Source organism: Erinaceus europaeus, chromosome 1 (genome assembly GCF_950295315.1).
Source record: "Erinaceus europaeus chromosome 1, mEriEur2.1, whole genome shotgun sequence".
NCBI lineage: Eukaryota > Metazoa > Chordata > Mammalia > Eulipotyphla > Erinaceidae > Erinaceus > Erinaceus europaeus.
This window is the reverse complement of record NC_080162.1, coordinates 127,251,960-127,274,186: the sequence shown is the minus strand read 5'-3', so window position 1 is coordinate 127,274,186 and position 22,227 is coordinate 127,251,960. Positions and strand designations below refer to the sequence as shown.

At 40.8% G+C, this 22,227-nt stretch overlaps 1 protein-coding gene across 1 annotated transcript in view; it reads right to left on the bottom strand.

The window, feature by feature from the left end:
• The window catches only part of EIF3H (eukaryotic translation initiation factor 3 subunit H), a 98,372-nt gene extending 76,667 nt beyond the window's left edge, over positions 1–21,705 (bottom strand). Inside the window, exon 1 of the mRNA XM_007516656.3 lies at positions 21,548–21,705. Coding sequence (XP_007516718.1) covers positions 21,548–21,679 — 132 coding nt within the window. The 5' untranslated portion in view covers positions 21,680–21,705. The remainder of the gene's footprint in view (positions 1–21,547) is intronic.
• Between the last annotated feature and the right edge of the window lie 522 nt (positions 21,706–22,227).

The following is a 22,227-nucleotide window of genomic DNA, read 5'->3' as shown; positions in this document are numbered from 1 at the left end:
GCACAACACTTTCATGCAGAAGGTCCCAGAGGTCACACAGTCAGGACTGAGTGGGGCTCCAGGACGTGTGTGTCTCTCCCCACCCCAGGCCCTATGGAAATAGATGATAGATAGATTCTAAATGCCCTGATTGTGGGCAGGGGAGGTAGGTAGGTAGCTACTGCTCAGGACTTGATGAAGCTTTTGAGTTGGTCTCTGCTTATCTGTCTGCCTCTCTTGCAGGTTAAATAAATAAGCTCTTAAAAAAGACTCTCGGGGGGTGACTCTCGGGGGGTGGGGCGGTGGTGCAGTGGGTTAAGCGCATGTGGTGCTAAGCTCAAGGACCAGCGTAAGGATGCCGGTTCGAGCCCCGGCTCCCCACCTGCAGGGGAGTCGCTTCACAGGCGGTGTGAAGCAGGTCTGCAGGTGTCTTTCTCTCCCCCGCTCTGTCTTCCCCTCCTCTTTCCATTTCTCTCTGTCCTATCCAACAACGAACAACATCAACAATGGCAATAATAATAATAACCACAACGAGGCTACAAAAACAAGGGCAACAAAAGGGGAAAAAAATGGCCTCCAGGAGCGGTGGATTCATGGTGCAGGCACCGAGCCCAGCAAAAGACTCTCGGGAGTCGGGCAGTAACGCAGTAGGTTAAGCACATGTGACGCAAAGCGCAAACACCTGCATAAGGATATCGGTTCCAGCCCCCGGCTCCCCACCTGTAGGGGAGTCGCTTCACAAGCAATAAAGCAGGTCTGCAGGTGTCTCTCTTTCTCTCCCCCTTTCTGTCTTCCCCTCCTCTCTCCCTTTCTCTCTGTCCTATATAACAACGACGACATCAATAACAACAACAATAAAAAAACAAGGGCAACAAAAAGGTAAGTAAATAAATATTTTTAAAAAATTTAAAAAAAAAAAGACTTCGGGAGTCGGGCGGTAGCGCATCGGGTTAAGCGCACATGGCGCGAAGCAAAAGGACCAGCTTAAAGATCGCGGTTCAAGCCCCCGGCTCCCCACCTACAGGTGAGAGTCACTTCACAGGCGGTGAAGCAGGTCTGCAGGTGTCTTTCTCTCTCCTACCCAACAACAACAATAATAACAATGATAAAACAACAAGGGCAACAAAAAAGGAAAAATTGGTTTCCAGGAGCAGTGAATTCCTGGTGCAGGCACTGAACCCCGGCAATAACCCTGGAGGCAAAAAAAAAAAAAAAGGAGTCGGGCAGTAGCGCAGCGGATTAGGCACACCTGGCACAAAGTGCAAGGACCAGCCTAACGATCTAAGGATCCTAGTTCAGGATCCTGGTTCCAGCCCCCGGCTTCCCACTTGCAGGGGAGTCATTTCTCACCCCTTGTCTTCCCCTCCTCTCTCCATTTCTCTGTCCTATCTAACGACAACATCAATAACAACAACAATAATAACTACAACAATGAAAAACAAAGGCAACAAAAGGGAAAATAAATATATTTTAAAAAAACTCATGCCTGAGGTTCTGAGGTCCCACCACGATCAATCCCCAGCACCACCATAAGCTAGAGCAATGCTCTCATCATTCATTCATTCATTCATTCATTCATTCATTCACTCACTCACTTACTTATTTTGCCTCCAGGGTTATTGCTGGGGCTTGGTGCCTACACTAAGTATACACTGCTCCTGGTGTCCCGTTTTTCTATTTTATTGGATAGGACAGAGAGAAATTGAGAGAGAGATGGGGAAGGTAGAGTGGGAGAGAAAGACAGATACTTGCAGATCTGCTTCACCTCTTGTAAAGCTTCCCCTCTGCAGGTGGGGGGGAGGGGAGCCAGAGGCTCACACCGGGACCCTTGTGTGGGTCCTTGCACTTTGTACTATGTGCTTGTAACCTGGTGCGCCACCGCCCAACCCCCTGCTCTGGTCTTTCTCTCTGGGTCTTTCAATATCTCTCTCATTGAAATAAAATAAATTTTGGGTTCCTAAATGTGCTCAGGAACTGGCTTAACAAGGTGCCTAAGACTTTTGATTGCCACTTTATGCCCTATCTTTATGCTGATCCCTCATGCTACATAAGCTGAAACTGTGCTGTATATACCTCTCTTTTTTTGAAAGCTTTTCAAAAATAAAAGTTCACATTTGTTTATTAAAAATACATGTGGGGGAGATAGTATAATGGTTATGCAGAGATTCTCATGCCTGAGGCTCCAAAACCCCAGGTTCAATCCCTTGCACCACCATAAGCCAGAGCTGAGCAGTGCTCTGGTGTTTCTCTCAAAAATAAAAAAAATAAATAAAAATACATATGTGTAAAAAATGTCTATGTGTGGGACTGGGGGAGACAATATAATGGTTATGCAAAGACTTCCTTGCCTGAGGCACCAAAAGTCCCAGGTTTAAGCCCTAGTACCACCCACCATAAGCCATATCTGAGCAGAGCTCTGAGTAAAATAAAACATGTATGTACTGAGCCATCGGGAAAGTCATGATGCATTTTTGCATAGAAAAAATGTGCCATGACTTTCCCAACAATTGAGAGTGGGGGGGGGGGTTTGATCAGTAACAGAGAGGTGCAATTTTCCTTAAAAACATCATTAGCCTTGCTGAAAGGACTTGATCCAGCCCATTGTCCTTAGAATTCTAAAATGAAAAGGCAAGGCCCAAACTGCTTGCCAAAGACATTAGACAAGATGCATAATTCCTGGCTGGCTTTATTCCACTTTGAAAGATTCTGGGAGGTAAGGTCCACAGTCTGAATTTCTTACATCAATCACTGTCAAATAACAGCTATTGCTACAGGAGAATTTAAGCCTGAAAAAGCCCTGCATCTCCACATACTTTCCCTTCACACATACTGTAAAGTCACACTGAACAAAGAAAGCCATTGCCAAAATGTAAATTCAAAAAGTAGACACAGTATCAGTCTTAAATTTAACACACTTTAGGGCTCAAGTGGGGTATGGGTTCTATTTCATAACTGACTAAATCAAATAATAAATAAGACTTAAAGTCACTACCATTAAGTTCTGATGTTAAAAAAATTAACTGCAGTAAAGGAAAAGGATATTTTGCTCCTGACATATAAGGGAACAGTTATAATGCTCTAATATACTTAATCAATATCAACTCTATAATATTTTAGTTTAAATAGCATATTTCATGATTATCCTCCTAGATTTCATGCTCATTGATGAACCACATTTTCCAAGTTAAACTGATTCTTAATTGTTGGAAAATAGAAGAGAAGTACCCTGAAGAAATCCAAGAGATATGGAACAGTGATCATAAAACTCATCAAGAAAAAAGCATACTGATGAAATCAAGCATACGATGTATAATAATTACATGTTAAATGCTAAGAGTATTTAATCGGGAAAATTAAATTTCTACTCTACCAAATAAATGTATACCAATATGCAAATTTCCTCATGTATAACAGGTCATTTCTGTAAAGTAAAATGAGTAATTAAACGTTCTAGTTGGGGGGGAGCAGGCAGTGGTGCAACAAGGTTAAGCACTCACATTAAAGTACTCAAGAGCCCAGGTTAAAGCCCCTGGTCCCCATCTGCAGAGGGAAAGCTTCACAGGTGGTGAAGGAGGGCTGCAGGACTCCCTCTCTTTCTCCCTCCTTCCCTTTTCTACTCTCATTTTCTCTCTCTATCCAATAATAAATAAAAACATATTTTAAAAAAGTTAAAGTTGGGGGGTTGGGTCATGGCGCACTTAGTTGAGCGCATGTGTTACAATCAATGCAAAAGGACCCAGGTTCAAGCCTCCCTCTTCACCTGCAGGGGGAAAGCTTTTGAGAGAGGTGAAGCAGTGCTGCAGCAGATGTCTCTCTATCTCCCCCTACCCTCTAAATTTCTGGCTGTCTTTATCCAACAAATAAAGATAAGTTTAAAGAATCATTTAAAATATTTTTAAAAGGTTTAAAAAAGCAGCACTAGTTAGGGAAAAAAAATTCATTTTCTCTTTGATAGAAAACAAATTTAAGGGACCTGGCAGTGGCACACCTGGTTAAGCACTCACGTTACAGTGCACGAGGACCTGGGTTCAAGCCCCTGGACCCACCTGCAGGGGGAAAGCTTCACAAGTGGTGAAGCAGGGCTGCAGGTGTCTTTTTCTCTCTCTCCTTCTCAATCTCCCCCTACCCTCTCCATTTCTGTCTCTATCCAATAATAAATAAATGTAAATATCAAAAAAAAAAGGAAAAAAGAAAACAGGTTTTAAAATAATAATAATAAAATGGTTGTGAGTTGTCTACCTCCTAACACGTGTTTCACTGTATTCAAGAGCATGAACACACTACTTAATTCGAAAGCTTTTCAGTCATTTGTAGGTGCTTTGACTAGTTTCTTTCTATTTCCTTAGTAAGAGGCTTAACTTACTAAACTAGGCCCAGAAGAAAACATTAAAAAAGAATGACTGTGATTGCCTCCAGGAAGAAGGTGGTTGAAGGTGGGAATGAAAGTGCAAGCATTTTTTCATTACCTTCCTTTTCTCTTTCGCCTTCTCATCTGTGCAGCCCGTGCACATATTCCCCGTGTAATGGCTGTGCATCACAGGTTTAGTATAATGAAAGGGCTTCAGCTTTGCAATATAGGTTTGCTACAGCAACCCGAGGTGATTTATTTACCTCTGTCAAGATGTCCTTCAGAACAAAATAGAATATGCATCTCTGCCCAAAAAGTAAAATGAGGATTTTATTCTATGCAAAGGTAAGGCTGCTTTCAAGGCTAACCTTAAACTAAACTTACATTTGCTTAGCAGTATTGTTTGTGGTGACCAACTAGGAAAATGGAATCTCCATGTGTGCAACCTAAGTTTGAACACAGTCCCCACCACATTGAAGTTTCAGTGCTTTGGTCTTTCTCATTCTCTCTCTGCCAAAAAAGAGGATAATGTCTGGTGGTGGGAATTGTGTGAGGGTGTACTCCTCTTATCCTATGGTTTTTGTCAGTGTTTCCTTTTTATAAATAAATTTTTTTTAAAAAAAAGGAAAAAAAGGATAGTGAGAGGGAAAAGAAGAGGTGGAATCTGTATGACCAGTCACAAAAGGCTTTGGCAATAGTCAAGAAATGTATAGTGCTCACAATAGATATTAACTAAAAAAAAAAAAAAAGTTTTCTGAGGCTCTTAATTCAAGGGAGATTCTAAGAAATGATGAAAGATACACCAAAAACCTAGGTGTCCTAGGCAGACTGTAACGGATAAAATACATCTGTAATGAATAAATGTATACATCTATAATGAAGAAATACTTAATTTAAAAGAAAAGAAAAGAGAAAAGAAAAGAGAAGAGAAAAGAAAAGAAAAAAGAAAAGAAAAGAAAAGAAGTGGTCTGGGAGATGCAAGCATGAGATCCCGAGTTCAGTCCCAGGCAATTATGTACCAGAATGACATCTGGCTCTCTCTCTTCTCCTTTCTCATTAATAAATAAAATCTTTTTTTAAAAAAATAATAAATGAAAATCAACAAATCTGTAATGATTAATATGTTTTTTTTTTTAAGTCATAGCTTTTAGGGACCAGAAAGCTCATCTGAAAGGGTTTTGCTTTAACCTGATTCCTAAGGAACCAGGGGAAGTTTTGGAGCTATGGTGTCACTCTGAAAAAGTCAGTCCAGATGTCAATCCCCAGAAAAAAGGAGGGGAGAAGGAAGATCACATTTTTGTGTGGCAACAGTGCCAAGAAACAAAACTACAATCTGGAATTGGAAAAGCAAACTAGTCTATAAAACATATTACCCCACCTACAAGGGAGTCACTTCACAGGCTGTGAAGCACGTCTGTAGGTGTCCATCTCTCTCCTCCTCTCTATCTTCCCCTCCTCTCTAGATTTCTCTCTGTCCTATCTAACAACAACGACAGCAACAACAATAAACAAGGGCAACAAAAAAGAAAAATAAATAAATAAAAATTTTAAAAAAGCATACTAGAGAGTAATATGTTAACTTTAAAATGCTTAAAAACAGAAAAACAGTATAGCATTTAAACTGTTACTCTTCTGGGGCCGGGTGGTGGCGCACCTGGTTGAGTGCACATGTTACAATGCTCAAGGATCTGGGTTCGAGCCCCCGGTCCCCACCTGCAGGGGGAAAGCTTTGCAAGTGGTGAAGCAGGGCTGCAGGTGTCTCTCTGTCTCTCTCCCTCTCTATCACCCCCTTCCCGCCTGATTTCTGCCTGTCTCTATCCAATAAATAAAGATAATTAAAAAAAATAAATAAATAAAAAATAAACTGTTACTCTTCAACTGTTGCTGTTTTAAAAAGTACAGAAGGTAGACTGGAGAGATGCATCATGGTTATGCAAAAACCCTTTCATGCCTAGGGCACCAAAGGTCCCAGGTTCAATACCCAGTATCACCATAAATCTTAATGTCAAAATTCTGCTTATAGTTACTCCCAACAGGTTAAAATTTTTTGGATTTTTGGCTTCTTTGTTACTAAGGTTATATTGAGCCACCACTATTTGACTGAGTCAACTTTTTCATATATGTATAGACTTGATAACAGTATCAAGAAAAATATAGAACAAAACCTTGGCATTTACCACTATTCATTTCAGCCCTTTTCGGTTTTAATGAAACAAGTATCGTTTATCATCAACTAGATATGCAGACTGCACTGTTCTTAGCTATTGAATATAACTCTTATAGGATATAACCATATTACAGAATTCTTTTTTTTTAATTTGTATTTATAAAAAGAAAACACTGACAAAAACCATAGGATAACAGGGGTACAACTCCACACAATTCCCACCACCAGAACTCCGTGTCCCATGCCCTCTCCTGATAGCTTTCCTATTCTTTATTAAACCCTCTGGGAGTATGGACCCAGGGTCACTATGGAGTACAGAAGGTGGAAGGTCTGACTTCTGTAACTGCTTCCCCACTGAACATGGGCGTTGACAGGTCAATCCATACTCCCAGCCTCTCTTTCCCTAGTAGGGTGGGGTTCTGGGGAAGCAGGGCTCCAGAACACACTGATGGAGTTGTCTGCCCAGGAAAGTCCGGTTAGCATCATGTTAGTATCTGGAACCTGATGGCTGAAAAAAGAGTTAACATACAAAGCCAAAAAACTGTTGACTAATCATGAACCTAAAGGCTGGAAAAGTTCATATGAAAAGTTGGGGGGGGGGGTTTCTCTGTTTTATAGATAGCTATTTTATATTCCAAAGAGCCCAAGACTATACTTTCTTTTTCCTGAGCCTAACATGTGATATGCAGGTGGATCTAAGTTATTGTCTGGGGAGATGATGTCATGGCTGGAAAAAGGACCAGAAAACTGTATCAGGGAAGAGAGTAGCTCCCAAATATAGGAAAGGTGTATAAATATTGTTGACTGTAAACCCCACTGATTTGATGTGATCTGGGGCCCATATTCAGTTTAGGAGCCTATGTGACCTCTGCAATCCCGGTAGATCTGAGCTCACATTCTGTGGTCATGAATAGGAATGTTCCAAGCTGCCCCAATTTCAGACTCATCTTCCTCAGGTGGAAGATATCAAGTATGTTGTCCAGCCTCCCTTCAGAAGGTGGAACATTCTCTACTGTTGTTGATCCACATTGAGGGCAACGTCCTATGGGAGCCCACAAAGGGGTTTATTATGTTGTTCCTGATGGAGACGACCAGTAACAATGGAAAAATCATTTAAAAAAATTTTTTTATTTATAAGAAGGAATTGTTGACTAATTTACCATAGGACAAAAGGGGTACAACTTCACACAATTCCCACCACCAGAACTCTGTATCCCATACCCTCCCGATAGCTTTCCTATTCTTTATTCCTCTGGGAGTATGGACCCAGGGTCATTGTGGGATGCAGAAGTTTGAAGGTCTGGCTTCTCTAATTGCTTCCCTGCTGAACATGGGCGTTGACAGGTCGATCCATACTCCCAGCCTGTCTCTCTGGAAAGAGTAAATTATTTGAGATCTAGGCCCGTCACGTCTGTTTGGGAATCTCACATGTTACAGAATTCTACAAATAGCAGTTTACAGGCACAAAAAAATAAATAAATAATAAGCTACTTCAAGTGTATTTTCTCATACAGTGCTAAATGAAATATACAAATACCATAACATAAGCAATAGTCATAAAAACAAAACCAAGAATCAATTTCCAATAGAAAAGTAAATATAACCGCATTTTCACGTCAGCTATAAAGTTAGAAGCTTTCACCTATGGAACTTGGTAAAATAAAAAGGAAGAATATCTTATAAAAATAGAATTTCTGTGGTCCAGGAAGTGGCACAGTGGCTAATGCACTAGACTCTCAAGCATGAGGTCCTGAGTTCAATCCCCAGCAGCATATGTACCAGAGTGATGTCTGGTTCTTTCTCTCTCTCCTAGCTTTCCATTAATAAATAATTTTTTTTAAAAAAGCTGTTTAAAACTTTTTTACAATAGTAAAGTACATGTTACAATAAAGTCAAAACTTCTGGGGCAAGGGAGACAGGAGGCTGTTGGTAACTAGTTGGGGACATGGTGCACCAGGGCAAAGGAGGGCTTAAGTTGGTACTGGGATTGGTGTGCAGACATCTATCACGTGGAGATAAGATAATAAATCTGTGGGAGTTGGGCGGTAGTGCAGTGGGTTAAGCACAGGTGACGTGAAGCGCAAGGACCAGCGTAAGGATCCTGGTTTGAGCCCCCGGCTCCCCACCTGCAAGGGAGTCGCTTCACACGCTATGAAGCAGGTCTGCAGGTGTCTATCTATCTCTCTCCCCTTCATCTTCCCCTCCTCTCTCCATTTCTCTCTGATCTATCCAACAACGACATCAATAAAACAACAAGGGCAACAAAAGGGAATAAATAAATATTAAAAAAATTAAAAAAATTTTTAAAAAGATAATATAACTGCATGGCAGCTGCTGGCCTATAAATCATGTCCTTAAGTGGTCTGGGTGGCGCAGTGGATAAAGCATTAGATTCTCAAGCATGACGTCCTGGGGTTCAATCCCCAGCAGCACATGTACCAGAGTGATGCCTGGTTCTTTCTCTCTCCTATCCCTTTCATGAATAAATAAAATATTTTTTTCTTAATCATGTCCTTGGGAGTCGGGCGGTAGCACAGCGGGTTAAGCACAGGTGGCGCAAGGCACAAGGACCGCATAAGGATCCTGGTTCGAGCCCCTGACTCCCCACCTGCAGAGGAGTCGCATCACAGGTGGTGAAGCAGGTCTGCAGGTGTCTGTCTTTCTCTCCCCCTGTCTTCCCCTCCTCTATTTCTCTCTGTCCTATCCAACAATGCCGACATCAATAATAACTACAACAATAAAACAAGGACAACAAAAGGGAATAAATATAAAAAAAATTTTTTTTTAAATCATGTCCTTAATAAAACAATTTTCAAACAACCAAAAAAAAAAAAAAAAAAGGCATGGGCAGCCTGGGAGGTGGTCCAGTGAATAAAAGTGTTGGGCCCTCAAACACGAAGTCCTGAGTGTCATCTCTAGTACCATATGTACCAAAGTTTTTCTCTAATTCACATTCCCTATCATTAATAAACAACTAAATCTTTAAAAATAAGGCAATATACTTCAACAAGCCCTCTGACCTTATAGGAGAGGACCAATGTCCTGAATAATACTTGTAGGACTATATAAAACTTAGAAGCATAATGAAACAGAATAATGATGATCTGAACTTAGACTTGCCATCTGAAGGGAAGTAAACTCCCTTATTAAAGAAGGCCTCCTCTTTGAGGATGTGGTAGCAAGTGGAACAGTATTTGCTCTTCCAAGAAGCTGTAGCACAGCCATGGTTTTTAAAGAGACATTAGAAAGACTCCTGTGGGTCTAGAGGTGAAGAGTTAACAAATTAGAATTATCCTACCCAACACAACACGCAGTCTACGGAGGAAGTGTGTGCTTACATGACCAAAGGTGCGGAGAAGAATCTAAAAGTCGAAGGACCAATATGGATGTCTTTCAAGACTTCAAGGAAAAACACTAGTGGAGAAGATTCTAAGACTTGGAACTTTACAGAGAAGGGTTCACAAGGGGTGGACTGATTTGCACATTCCTTTTAAGACTGTTATACAGATACATACATCAATATTGAGCAAAGAACTGAGGCTGCAGGATTCACCATTGCAATACTTGACACGAATTATTCTAAAACTGAGAACTGCTAACAACAACAACAACAAAAAGAATACCCTCCAGATCTCCCAATTCTCCATAATACACTTCCTATTGATAGTCCCTTCCGTGTTAATTCGCTAGTATCTTAATTGGTGTGCATCTTAAACTGAAGTATCTTTTTCCAAACTTGAAAATATTTACTAAATTGGCTTCTTTTAGCTACAAATAATTTCCCATAATTACAGATTATTAATTATGAAGATTCTAATATACTGATCTTCAATTTATAATGGGGTTACTTCCTGACAAGCATATCAGATACTGAAAGTACTAAGAGCCAGAAAGTTTCTAATACACATCACCTAGCAAACATCATTTTTGTCACATCTATCTTAAATATGCCTTGAACACTTACGTTTTTAGCCTACAGCTGGGTAGGATCATATAACAAAGTCTATTTTATAATAAAGTGCTGAATTGCATGTAATTTGCTGGATAATGTACAGAAAGTGGGAAAATGTGTAGGCTATTAGTGTAGGAGCTGTCAATCATTCACTGCAATCTTCCCAGTATCCTGAGAATATCAAAATTCAAAATTTTCCTGTACAATTTCTACTGCCATGTATATTGCTCTCACATCAAGAGAAACCAATAAAAATAAATGATCCTAAATTAAACAAACCATGACAAATTAGGAACCACCTTCAGTGACTTTCTCATATAATTGAAAGCTACAAGTCCATAAGAGACCTAAATTCTGGAAAATACACTTCCTATTGCCCAAGCAAGGAGCAGTAGATGAATTAATTTGTGAATACCTCTACTTCTATTTCCCCTAGCTTGACATTAATCAAGTCTCATAATCTTTATGTTGATCAGTATTAACACCTTGTCATAGCAAGGAATAAAAAAATAAAAATAAAAATGTCAGGCTGCACACTTAAATATTAAATGAGGATAATAATGGCTCCTACTGAGTTGCTAACCAGCTTTAACATACAGTACATGTAAAGTTCTTTGAATACTAGCTAGCATGTGTACTTAGAGCCAACACCTAATGAATTCTTACTATGTATAAAGCAGCTATAACAAAGAAGAATGAATCAGGATGGCAAGATATGATGAGTCTAAATCTTATGACATAGTCACCTTAGGACTATCAGCTCCTGGAGATCTCAAGATACAGTAATGTATGTCATATGCTTTATTATTGTATAAGATCATGTGTCATCTTGTCAAAGCAAAAAAAATTTAAAAACCCAGCAATCAAAATGTCAGACTGCACACCTAATTTAATCCTTAATCAGAGTGCACAAAAATTTAGTCTTTATGTTTAGGCACTTAATGTTTATTATATAAAATATGACAAGGTTGCAGAGATAGCATAAGTTATGCAAAATGACTTTCATTCTTGAGGGTCCAAGGTCCCAGGTTCAATCCCCACCACCACTACAAGCCACAGCTGGGCAGTGCTCTGGTAAAATTAAAAAACGTGTGCGTGTGTGTGCGCGCGGCTGTATGTGTGTGTACACACAATATAATTTGAGGACCACTCTCAATTATGGTAAAAATGTTCTTGACAAAACTAAATTAATGAAATATTTTAAGACTATGCTCCATACTTTGACTAAAGAGACAGAAAAACTAGACAGAAAGCTACGTAACATACTTCAGAAGGTTTTTGCAATTAAGATGACTAAAGTTTTAGTGTTTAAAAAGTTTCACTATCTGACTGAAATAGGGAAGGAACTCGTTTAAATAAAACTAGGAGACACAACTATGACACAATCTCCCCACATAATAACTTGGGTCCACCTGCATGTTAGCTGTCACGCTCAGGCAAAAACTAGTTAATTCATGTTCCCACTGCAATACAGCTAAAATAGACCTATTAGCTTTTTCCAAAATGGAGACCCCAAATCTGCATCTGCAATACTCTTAAGCTTTAGGTCCATTAATTAGTCAACAATTTGTTCTGGTTTATATCTTGATGTTTTTTTCTGCCATCAGGTTCCAGATGATACCATGAATGTCAACCTAACTTCCCTGGGCAAATGGCCCCACCACTATGTCCTGGAGCCCCACTTCCCCAGAGCTCTGCCCCACTAGGGAAATAGAGAGACAAGCTAGGAGTATAGATTGACCTATCAACGCCCATGTTCAGCAGAGAAGCAATTACAGAAGCCAGACCTTCCACCTTCTGCACCCCATAATGATCCTGGGTCCATACTCCCAGAGGGATAAAGAATAGGAAAGCTTTCAAGGAATGGGATGGGATACAGAGTTCTGGGAGTGGGAACTGTGTGGAACTGTACCACTCTTATCCTACAGCCTTGTCAATACTTCCATTTTATAAATAAAAATTAAAAAAAAAAAAACCTAAGGGAGTCAGGCGGTAGCTCAGTGGGTTAAGCGCACGTGGCGCAAAGCACAAGGACCAGCGTAAGGATCCTGGTTTGAGTCCCCAGCTCTCCACCTGCAGGGGAGTGGCTTTACAGGTGGTGAAGCAAGTCTGCAAGCCTCTCTCTTTCTCTCCCCCTCTGTCTTCCCCTCCTCTCTCCATTTCTCTCTTTCCTATCCAACAACGACATCAATAAAAACTACAACAATAAAACAAGGACAACAAAACGAAATAAATAAATATAAAAAATTTAAAAACCTAAGAGACAAAAGTAATACCATTTTATTAAAATGTTAAAAATAATAAGGTTGTCCTGGAGCTCAGCTTCCCCAGAGTCACACCCTACTAGGGAAAGAGAGAGGCAGACTGGGGGTATGGACCGACCAGTCAACGCCCATGTTCAGCGGGGAAGCAATTACAGAAGCCAGACCTTCTACCTTCTGCAACCCTCAACGACCCTGGGTCCATGCTCCCAGAGGGATAGAGAATGGGAAAGCTACCATGGGAGGGGGTGGGTTATGGGGATTGGGTGTTGGGAAGTGTGTGGAGTTGTACCCCTCCTACCTTATGCTTTTGTTCACTAATCCTTTCTTAAATAAAAAATTTTAAAAATAAATAAATAAAAATAAAAATAATAAGGCCAAGGGAGTCGAGCGGTAGTGCAGCGGGTTAAGCACACGTGGCACAAAGCGCAAGGACCGGCCCAAAAATCCCAGTTCAAGCCCGGGGCTCCCCACCTGCAGGAGGGACGCTTCACAGGCGGTGAAGCAGATCTGCAGGTGTCTTATCTTTCTCTCCCACTATCTTCCTCTCCTCTCTCCATTTCTCTGTCTTATCTAACAACGACATCATCATCAACAACAATAATAACTACAACAACAATAAAAAAACAAGGGCAACAAAAGGGAAAATAAATAAAGAGATCACTATGGACAGGATTAGTATTTCTCAAACATCAAAACACTAAAGTCACCTTATATAGTAGGTGAGGAGAAAGTTTGAAATTAGACCTACTTACTAAGGTCTAATTTTGCCTGTCTGACATGGATCAATGGAGCAGAACTGAAATGAGCCCACACATACACAACTATGACAAAGGGGTCAAAACCATTCAATAGGGTAAAGAAGGTCTCTTCAACAGATGGTACTGAGAAAACTAAACAGACACATAGAAAAGTGAAACTAGACCGCCACATAACACCATACACTAAAAAAAAAAAGTCAAACCAAAATGGACCAGGAAATCTGAAGTTTATAGAAGAAAATGTCGGGGGGCAGGTGGTAGCACACCTGGTTGAGTGCACATATTAATTACAGTGCTCAAGGACCTGGGTTCGAACCCCTGGTCCCCTCCTGCAGGGGGAAGGCTTTTCAAGTGGTGAAGCAGGACTACAGACGTCTCTGTCTCTCCCTATCTCTCCTACCCTCTCGATTTCTGGCTGTCTCTATCCAATAAATAAAGATAATTTTTTTTAATTAATTTAAAAAAAGAGGGGGGCCAGGCAGTTGTGTAGTGGGTTAAGCACACATGGCCCAAAGCACAAAGACAGCATAAGCATCCAGGTTCGAGCCTCCAGCTACCCATCTGCAGGGGGATCACTTCATAAGTGGCAAAACAGGTCTGCAGATGTCTTTCTCTCCTCCTCTGTCTTCCTCTCCTCTCTCCATTTCTCTCTGTCCTATCCAACAATGACAGCAATAACAATAATAATCACAACAACAACAATAAACAAGGGCAAGAAAAGGGGGGAAAAAAAAAAGAAAATGTCGGTGAAACTTTGCAGTATCTTCACATCAAAGTTGAATTTGGAGACCCAACACCCTGGGCATAGGAAATGAATACAAAAGTAAGTAGACTGAATCATATGAAACTAAAAAGCTTCTACACATCGAAAGCAAACTACACAAGGAAAACCAGACAACCCAATAAATGGGAGAAAGTATCTGTACTTCAGACAAGCAACTGAATCAAACATTTATAGAGAATCGATACAGAAAAGCAGCAGAAATAACACACTAAAAAGAACTAAACAGTTTTCTAAAGAGACATACACAACCCACAGAGACATGAAGAAATGCTCCACTTCACTTACCATCAGAGAAATGTACACTGAGATACTATCTCACATCTAAGAGAATGGCTTCCATCAATAAATCAGGAAAACCAAAGTTGTAGAGAGAAAAAAAAAATGCTTCATTGCTGGTCAGAATGCAAGCTGCTGCAGCCTCCTTGAAAGCTTGTACGCATAGTCCTTAAACAAAACAAATGCAAGTACCAGTGATCCAGCAATACCACTCGTAGGCAGTTATCTAAAGGGCACTTCAAACACTAATTAGAATGTAGTCCGGAAGGTGGTGTAGTGATAAAGCTTTGGATTCTCAAGCATGAGGTCCTGAGTTCGATCCCTGGCAGCACATATGCCAGAGTGATGTCTGGTTCTTTCTCTCTCCTCCTATCTTTATCATTAATAAATAAATAAAATCTAAAAAAAAAAAACACTAATTAGAAGAGACATATACATGCACCTGTGTTCACTGCTGCATTATTCAAAACAGGCAAAGAGTGAAGCAGTTTTGCATCTAGGATGCATAAGACAGACTAATCACAAATCATGATGTTAGTTATGCATCCATGTCAAGACATAGGAGAACAAATACTACAAATTCATATTAACATAACTAGATATAACAAATAAATTATCCAGGAATATTGTGGTGAAATTAGAAAGAAAACCCAAGAAATCACTAAAATAAAGTTTACTATCATGATTACAAGGCAGAGAGAAGGGGTGGGAGTGAAGAATGAAATATAGGGCCTTCAAAGATAGTTCTAGACCAACAGGACTTCCCTGGGCAGACGACCCCACCAATGTGTCCTGGGACCCCACTTCCCCAGAGCTCTATCCCACTAGGGAAAGAGAGAAACTGGCTGGGAGTATGGATCGACCTGTCAACACTCACATTCAGCGGAGAAGCTATTACAGAAGCCAGACCTCCCGCCTTCTGCACCCCCTAGTGATCCTGGGTCTATGCTCCCAGGGGGATAAAGAATAGGAAAGCTTTCAAGGGATGGGATGGGATACGGAGTTCTAGCGGTGGGAACTGTGCCCCTCTTATCCTATAGTCTTGTCGGTGTTTCCATTTTATAAATAAAAATTATAATAAAAAAGAAGTTTCTCAGGGAGTCAGGCGGTAGCACATAGGGTTAAGCATAGGTAGCGCAAAGCCGCAAGAACAGGCTTAAGGATCCCAGTTCAAGTCCCAGCCCCCCACTTGCAGGGGAGTTGCTTCACAAGTGTTGAAGCACGTCTGCAGGTGTCTTATCTTTCTCTCCCCGTCTTACCCTCCTCTCTCCATTTCTCTCTGTCCTATCCAACAACAATGATATCAATAACAACAACAACAATAACTACAACAACAATAAGGGCAACAAAAGGGAATAATAAATATTTTTTAAAAAATAAGTATTTTTTAAAAAGAAGTTTCTCATTAAAACGATTTTAAAAAGATAGTTCTAATATTCTATTTCTCACAGTGAATAGCAGAATATTTATGATTAAATTATATATTTTAGACACTATTTTGCATATATGTATATATCATGTATTATAGTTATTAATATTAATATGCTGGGGAGACAGCACAATGGGTTATGCTAAATGACTTCCAAGCCTGAGGCTTCTGGGATCCCAGATCCAATCCCCAGCATCAACATAAGCTAGAGATGAGCATTGCTCTGGTTTAAAAAAAAAAAGATCTTAATGAAATGAGTGGCAGATTCTATATATATGCTTCACCATATATATAGAATGCTTCACCACTTGTGAAGTGACTCCCCTGCAGGTGCGGAGGGAGCTGGGGGCTCAAACCCGGATCCTTATGCCGATCCTTGCGCTTTGTGCCACATGCACTTAACCCACTGTGCTACCGGCCAACTCCCGTGGCAGACTCTTCTAACAGTACTTAAATCACAAATGTCTCATCTCAAATATTGGAGGGGGGGGTAATCACGCATATGCAATTTCACAGTTCTGGGTAGACATTTTTCAGATATATGGAAGAGTAGAGGAGAGGCCAGAACTGGGATGGGGAAACCAAAGCTTCCACCACTGATGTAGTGGCAGAGCTCAAACCTAGGCACATGTCATACCAAGTGAGCTAAGTCTCTGGCGACTCTTCTTTTTTTTTTTTAATTATCTTTTTAAGCAGCACACTGTTCAACTCTGGATTGAACCTGGGACTTTGGAGCTTCAGGCATCAAAGACTCTTTGCATAACCATTACACTATCTCCCCCTACTCTCTGGTGACTCTTTAACCACAGACTTCAAGAGGAAAAAAAATGTGGGGGCTAAGAATGGAACACAAAGTATGAAACATGGGCAAAAGTAGATAGCATAATGGTTATGCAAACATACTCTCATGCCTGAGGTGCCAAAGTCTGAGGTTCAATCCCCAGCACCACCATAAGTCAGAGCTGAGCAGTGCTCTGGTTAAAAAAAAAAAGGGGGGGGGGGCTAAGCGCACATGGCACAAAGCACAAGGACCAGTGTAAGGATCCCAGTTTGAGCCCCCAGCTCCCCACCTGCAGTGGGTCACTTCAAAAGAGCAGGTCTGTAGGTGTCTATCCCCCCGCCCCCCCCCCCCCCCGTCTTCCCCTCCTCTCTCTCTTTCTGTCGATCCAATGACAACAACCACCATGACAATAACAATATCAACTACAAGGGCAACAAAATGGGAAAAATGGCCTCCAGGAGCAGTGGATTAGTAATACAGGCACCAAGCCCCATAACCCTGGAGGCAAAAAAAAATTACAAAGTCTGAAACAAAGATGGCTGGAATTTTTAGTATGAGATGACAAAGTTCTAATAATACTCGTGTATGAAGGGAACAGTAATATGATAATATGAGAAGTGGGCCAGAATAAAAACAGTTAGATACCAGGCTAATTGTAATCTCTGGGAAGCTGAGAGGTAATTTACCTAGTAAAGCACACACTTTACCATACACAGTAGCCAGGGTTTGAATCCCTAGCACCACATGGAAGCACTCTGTGTGGCACCAGCGGAAGCTTCATGGAGGGTGAAGCCATGTTATAGGCTTCCCACCCTCCCTATTTTTCTATTTGTATCTATAGTTGAGAATGCCACCAGGGTAGGGACTAAATCTATCTTACCTCCCAGTATACCCAAACATCTAACAAAGCTAGATGTGGCAAACAGTAGTTATCCACAAACATTTTTTAAATAAGGGCATCACAAACAGAATACAACATGGTGCAGGAAGTGACACAGTGGATAAAGTGATGGATTCTTAAGCATGAGGTCCGGAGTTTGATCCCCAGGATCTCATGTGCCAGTGACATTCTGGCTCTCGCACTCGCTTGTGCTCATCATTATTTCTCTCTCTATCTCTCCCTCTCCCCTTCTCTCTCTCTCTCCTCTCCACTTCTCTTCTCTTTTCTTCTCTTCTCTCTCTCCCCACCACGATTAAAAAATAAATCTTTAAAAAACTTTTTTTTCGTGGTCTGGGAGGTGGTGCAGTGGCTAACGTACTAGACTCTCAAGCATGAGGTCCTGAGTTTGATCCCCAGCAGCACATGTACCATAGTGATGGCTGCTTCTTTCTCTCCTCCTATCTTTCTCATGAATAAATAAATTCTTTAAAAAAAATTTTTTTAACTTTTTTCAACAGAGCACCTCTGGAATATACAGAACCAAATCAAACTGTTAAAAAGAAACAAAAATAAGTTCATTAAGTAACCTTTTTTCAATATGAGAGAGAAATCTTCAAGCTGAAACAAATTCATTTAAAAAAAAAGTCAGACTGTGTGTGTGTGTGTGTGTGTGTGTGCGCGCGCGCGCGCGTGCGCCAGGTGGTGGTGTGCCTGGTTGACTGTACATGTTACAATGCACAAAGACCCAGGTTCAAGTCCCCCAGTCTCCACCTGCAGGGGGAAAGCTTCACGAGTGGTGAAGCAGTGCTGCAGGTGCCTCTCTGTCTCTTCCTCTCTATCCCCCCTCTTCCCTTTTGATCTCTGGCTGTCTCTATCCAATAAATAAATAAAGATAATAAAACTTAAAAAAAAGACAGCAAAACTAGTTTGTAAAGAGAAAAGTCAGACATCCTATCCCTGGACAGACGAACTCACCATTGTGTCCTGAAACTCCACCTCCCCAGAGCCCTGCCTCACTAGGGAAAGACAGAAATGGCTGGGGATTTGGATCCACCTGCCAACACCCATGTCCAACAGAGAAACAATTACAGAAGCCAGACCTTCCACCTTCTGCATCCTAAAAATAATTAGGTCCATACTCCCAGTGGGAAAGAAATAAAAGAAGATGACCAGAGGGCTCTGAACTCCAACTCCATAAGGGCCAAGAGAGAGAAGAGAAAAAAGGGAGGGACACTTGGATGTTGTAGTAGGTGCATGTGTGACTTGGAAAGGAAGGAAAGATAAGACCATAGGGGAAAAAAAGTGAGGGGGGACAAATATATATATATATATATATACAAATGAGCAAATCTCTAGAGATAACCATAGAAATAATAGTTAACCCATTTCTGCAACCTTGGGAGAATCACTGTAGCTTCCAATGGAGGGGTCGGGGATCCAGAACTCTGGTGGTGGGAATGGCGCAGTTATACCCATTATCTCGTAATTTTGTAAATCAATATTAAATCACTAATAAAAAAATTAAAAATAAAGAGAGAAAAGTCAGATAGTCTTGTATGGTTGGAAAATACAGTTCCTATAAAACTTCCAACAGTGGAAAATAAACCTGACACAAAAGCAAGAACAACATTTTGGTAGGACTTGAATTCACTTAAGGGCCAAATTAAGTGAATATTTTAAAAGTATAAAGGATGGGATGAAGGAGGCTTAGAAAAAAATTTAAGCTATCACTGAGATAATCTATAAAAGATAGGTCAGACAGATAACTCAGTAGGTAGAACAAGTCTTGCCATGCATATGGTCTAGGTTTAACTCCTGACAACACATGAAAATACCAGGAGGTGGAGGGAGAGAAAGGGGTAGAGAGCGGCAGGGGTGAGTTGGGGAACAGGGGCCTCTTTGTGTTTGAGTGGGGAAAAGTCAGGCAGCAGCAAAGTTACACATGAATAAGTCCTCAGCTCTACCAAAGTAATAACTATAAAAGAACATATCAGGGTATCAGGACATGAAGTAGTAATACAAAAGCTAACCAACCTATCTCGTAAAATAGAAAAAATAATGAACTATTTAACTGACTTATCCTATGTCAGTTAATAGATTTGGTACTAAATACCAAATATTTAAACAATAAACAATAAATAAACATGACAGTTACACGCAGTAGAGAATACTATGAAAGAGGAGGTTGGAGAGAGAATTAAACCCAGACTTAAATAAAAGAAGTCATGGAGGAGGAAGAAACATTTGAGATAATATTTTAGACAAAAAACTAAAAAGTCACTATGACTGGAGCCTAAAAGAAATATGAGATAAGACTGGAGAAAATGACAAAAGTAGCAGTACCTTAAAGAGTGTCCTATGTAGTCTGCATATGTAGTCTGACTAGAACTAGTGAGATATATTAAGTTGCTGGAAAAGTCATGATGTATTTTTCTGTTTTTCTATGCAAAAATGTGTCATGACTGACAAAAATGTGTCAACAATAAAAAAAAAGCACGTAGGTGTGATATATTTTGGAAGTACAACTAACAAAATTGACTGAGTGACTGGCTGTGGTAGAAAAAGAAAAAATGAACAAACATAGGTTAGGGCCTAGATTTTCAGATTTATTCAAATAGGCAGGTGGTGGTTTCATTGAATGGCAGTGAAGTAAAATACATGAAGGGACAGTGTAAAGCTAGAAAAAAAGTAACTCCATCCCAGACTGGTTAAATTTATAAAATATCCAAACAATGATGTGAAGCAGGCAGTACTCAGTAGAAGCATTCAAAACCTAAAACTGGCAATATTAAATCTAAGAGCCACTAAGATACAAATAGTATTTAAAATCACGAATGGGATAAGACCACCTTATTAAGGGTCTATTACAATAACCAGGACAAGTGATAACAATTTCACAGACTGAACAGCAGCTGTTAAGATGTATGATAATTTACTATGTACACGACAACTGCTCTGCCTATAGACACACTTTTGCCCATTTTGATTCTCAAAACTACCCAGATAAAATGGGTCACAATGGACATGAAATTAGTTCTAATGAATAAAATGCATAAGCAGGAAAAAAGAAATGGGCCATAGATTAATTGGTCCAATATAAGCGGCATAATTTTAGGTTTGGTTTTCAAACCGAAGCAGAGGGGCTACAAAGGTGTGTTTTCAACGACTTTGTTGTACTACGAAAAACAGATAAGACAAGAAGGAAGAAACCCAAATGCTGAGACACCCAACATTGACAAACCAACATAAAAAATGTTTATTCCTAATACGTGGTTTTATGTAAGTCGTCGACACACTGGCTCAGAGTAGCTGCACTGTAAGGAAATCACGGGTGGTTAGACCCAAGCAAGAAGCAATTACTCTCCCCTTCCAAAGTCCTGAAATCCTTATTGTTTCTTCATCTGCCACCTACATGTGCCTTAGAAAAGTCTTTCTCCAAACTCCCTACCCCGTGGCACCTCAAAACGAGATTTCAGAAATTTGTCATTCACACTCCTAGCTTTAGCCCCCCTTTCCCAGCTGCCCCTGCTGTTACAATTTGTATTCAACCCGAAACAGAGAGAGAACAAGGACAGAAAGGAAAAGAAATCCAAACCAAATAAAAAAAAGTCTACTCCAAACAAGTGGTTTTATGTACGTCGTTGACCTACTGGCTCAGAGTAGCTGCAGTGTATGGAAGTCACAGGTGGTTAGACCCAAGCAAGAAGCAACGACATATTCCTTATTCTCCCCTTCAAAAAGTCCTGAAATCCTAGACTGTTCTCCGGGCTTTAAAAACAAAACATGAAAATAAAAAAAAGAACCTTCTAAGCAAACTTTGATCCAGCCTCGCAGAACCCGGGTAGGAGGCGGCCAAGAAGCGTGTCCCGCGGAATCAGGGTAGGAAATGCGCTTCCCACGTGAGCCCGAGGAAGTGGAAACACACTCACCAAGCCGTCAATCTGCACTTGCTTCACAGCAGAATCTCCGGAGCCGCCTTTGCCTTTCCCTTTTCCCACCGTAACGGTGGTGGAGCTGGAAGAAGTCACGGAAGAGCCTGTGCCTTCCTTACGAGACGCCATGATTCCAGCCGGCAGGAAGAGAGAAAGCGGCCAGAAACAGGAAGCGGAAATACACTTCGCGTGACGTCAACATGACCCGCCAATGGGTGGGCGGGGCTAGAAGTAAAGGCCCGGTTGCTTTTTTTTTTTTTTTTTTTTTTAAGAAAGGATTAATTAACAAAACCATAGGGTAGGAGGGGTACAACTCCACACAATTCCCAACGCCCAATCTCCATATCCCACCCCTCCCCCGATAGCTTTCCCATTCTCTATCCCTCTGGACCCAGGGTCATTGTGGGTTGCAGAAGGTAGAAGGTCTGGCTTCTGTAATTGCTTCCCCGCTGAACATGGGCGTTGACTGGTCGGTCCATACTCCCAGTCTGCCTCTCTCTTTCCCTAGTAGGGTGGGTCTCTGGGGAAGCTGAGCTCCAGGACATATTGGTGGGGTCTTCAATCCAGGGAAGTCTGGCCGGCATCCTGATGACACCTGGAACCTGGTGACTGAAAAGAGAGTTAACATACAAAGCCAAACAAATTGTTGAGCAATCATGGACCCTAAGCTTGGAAAA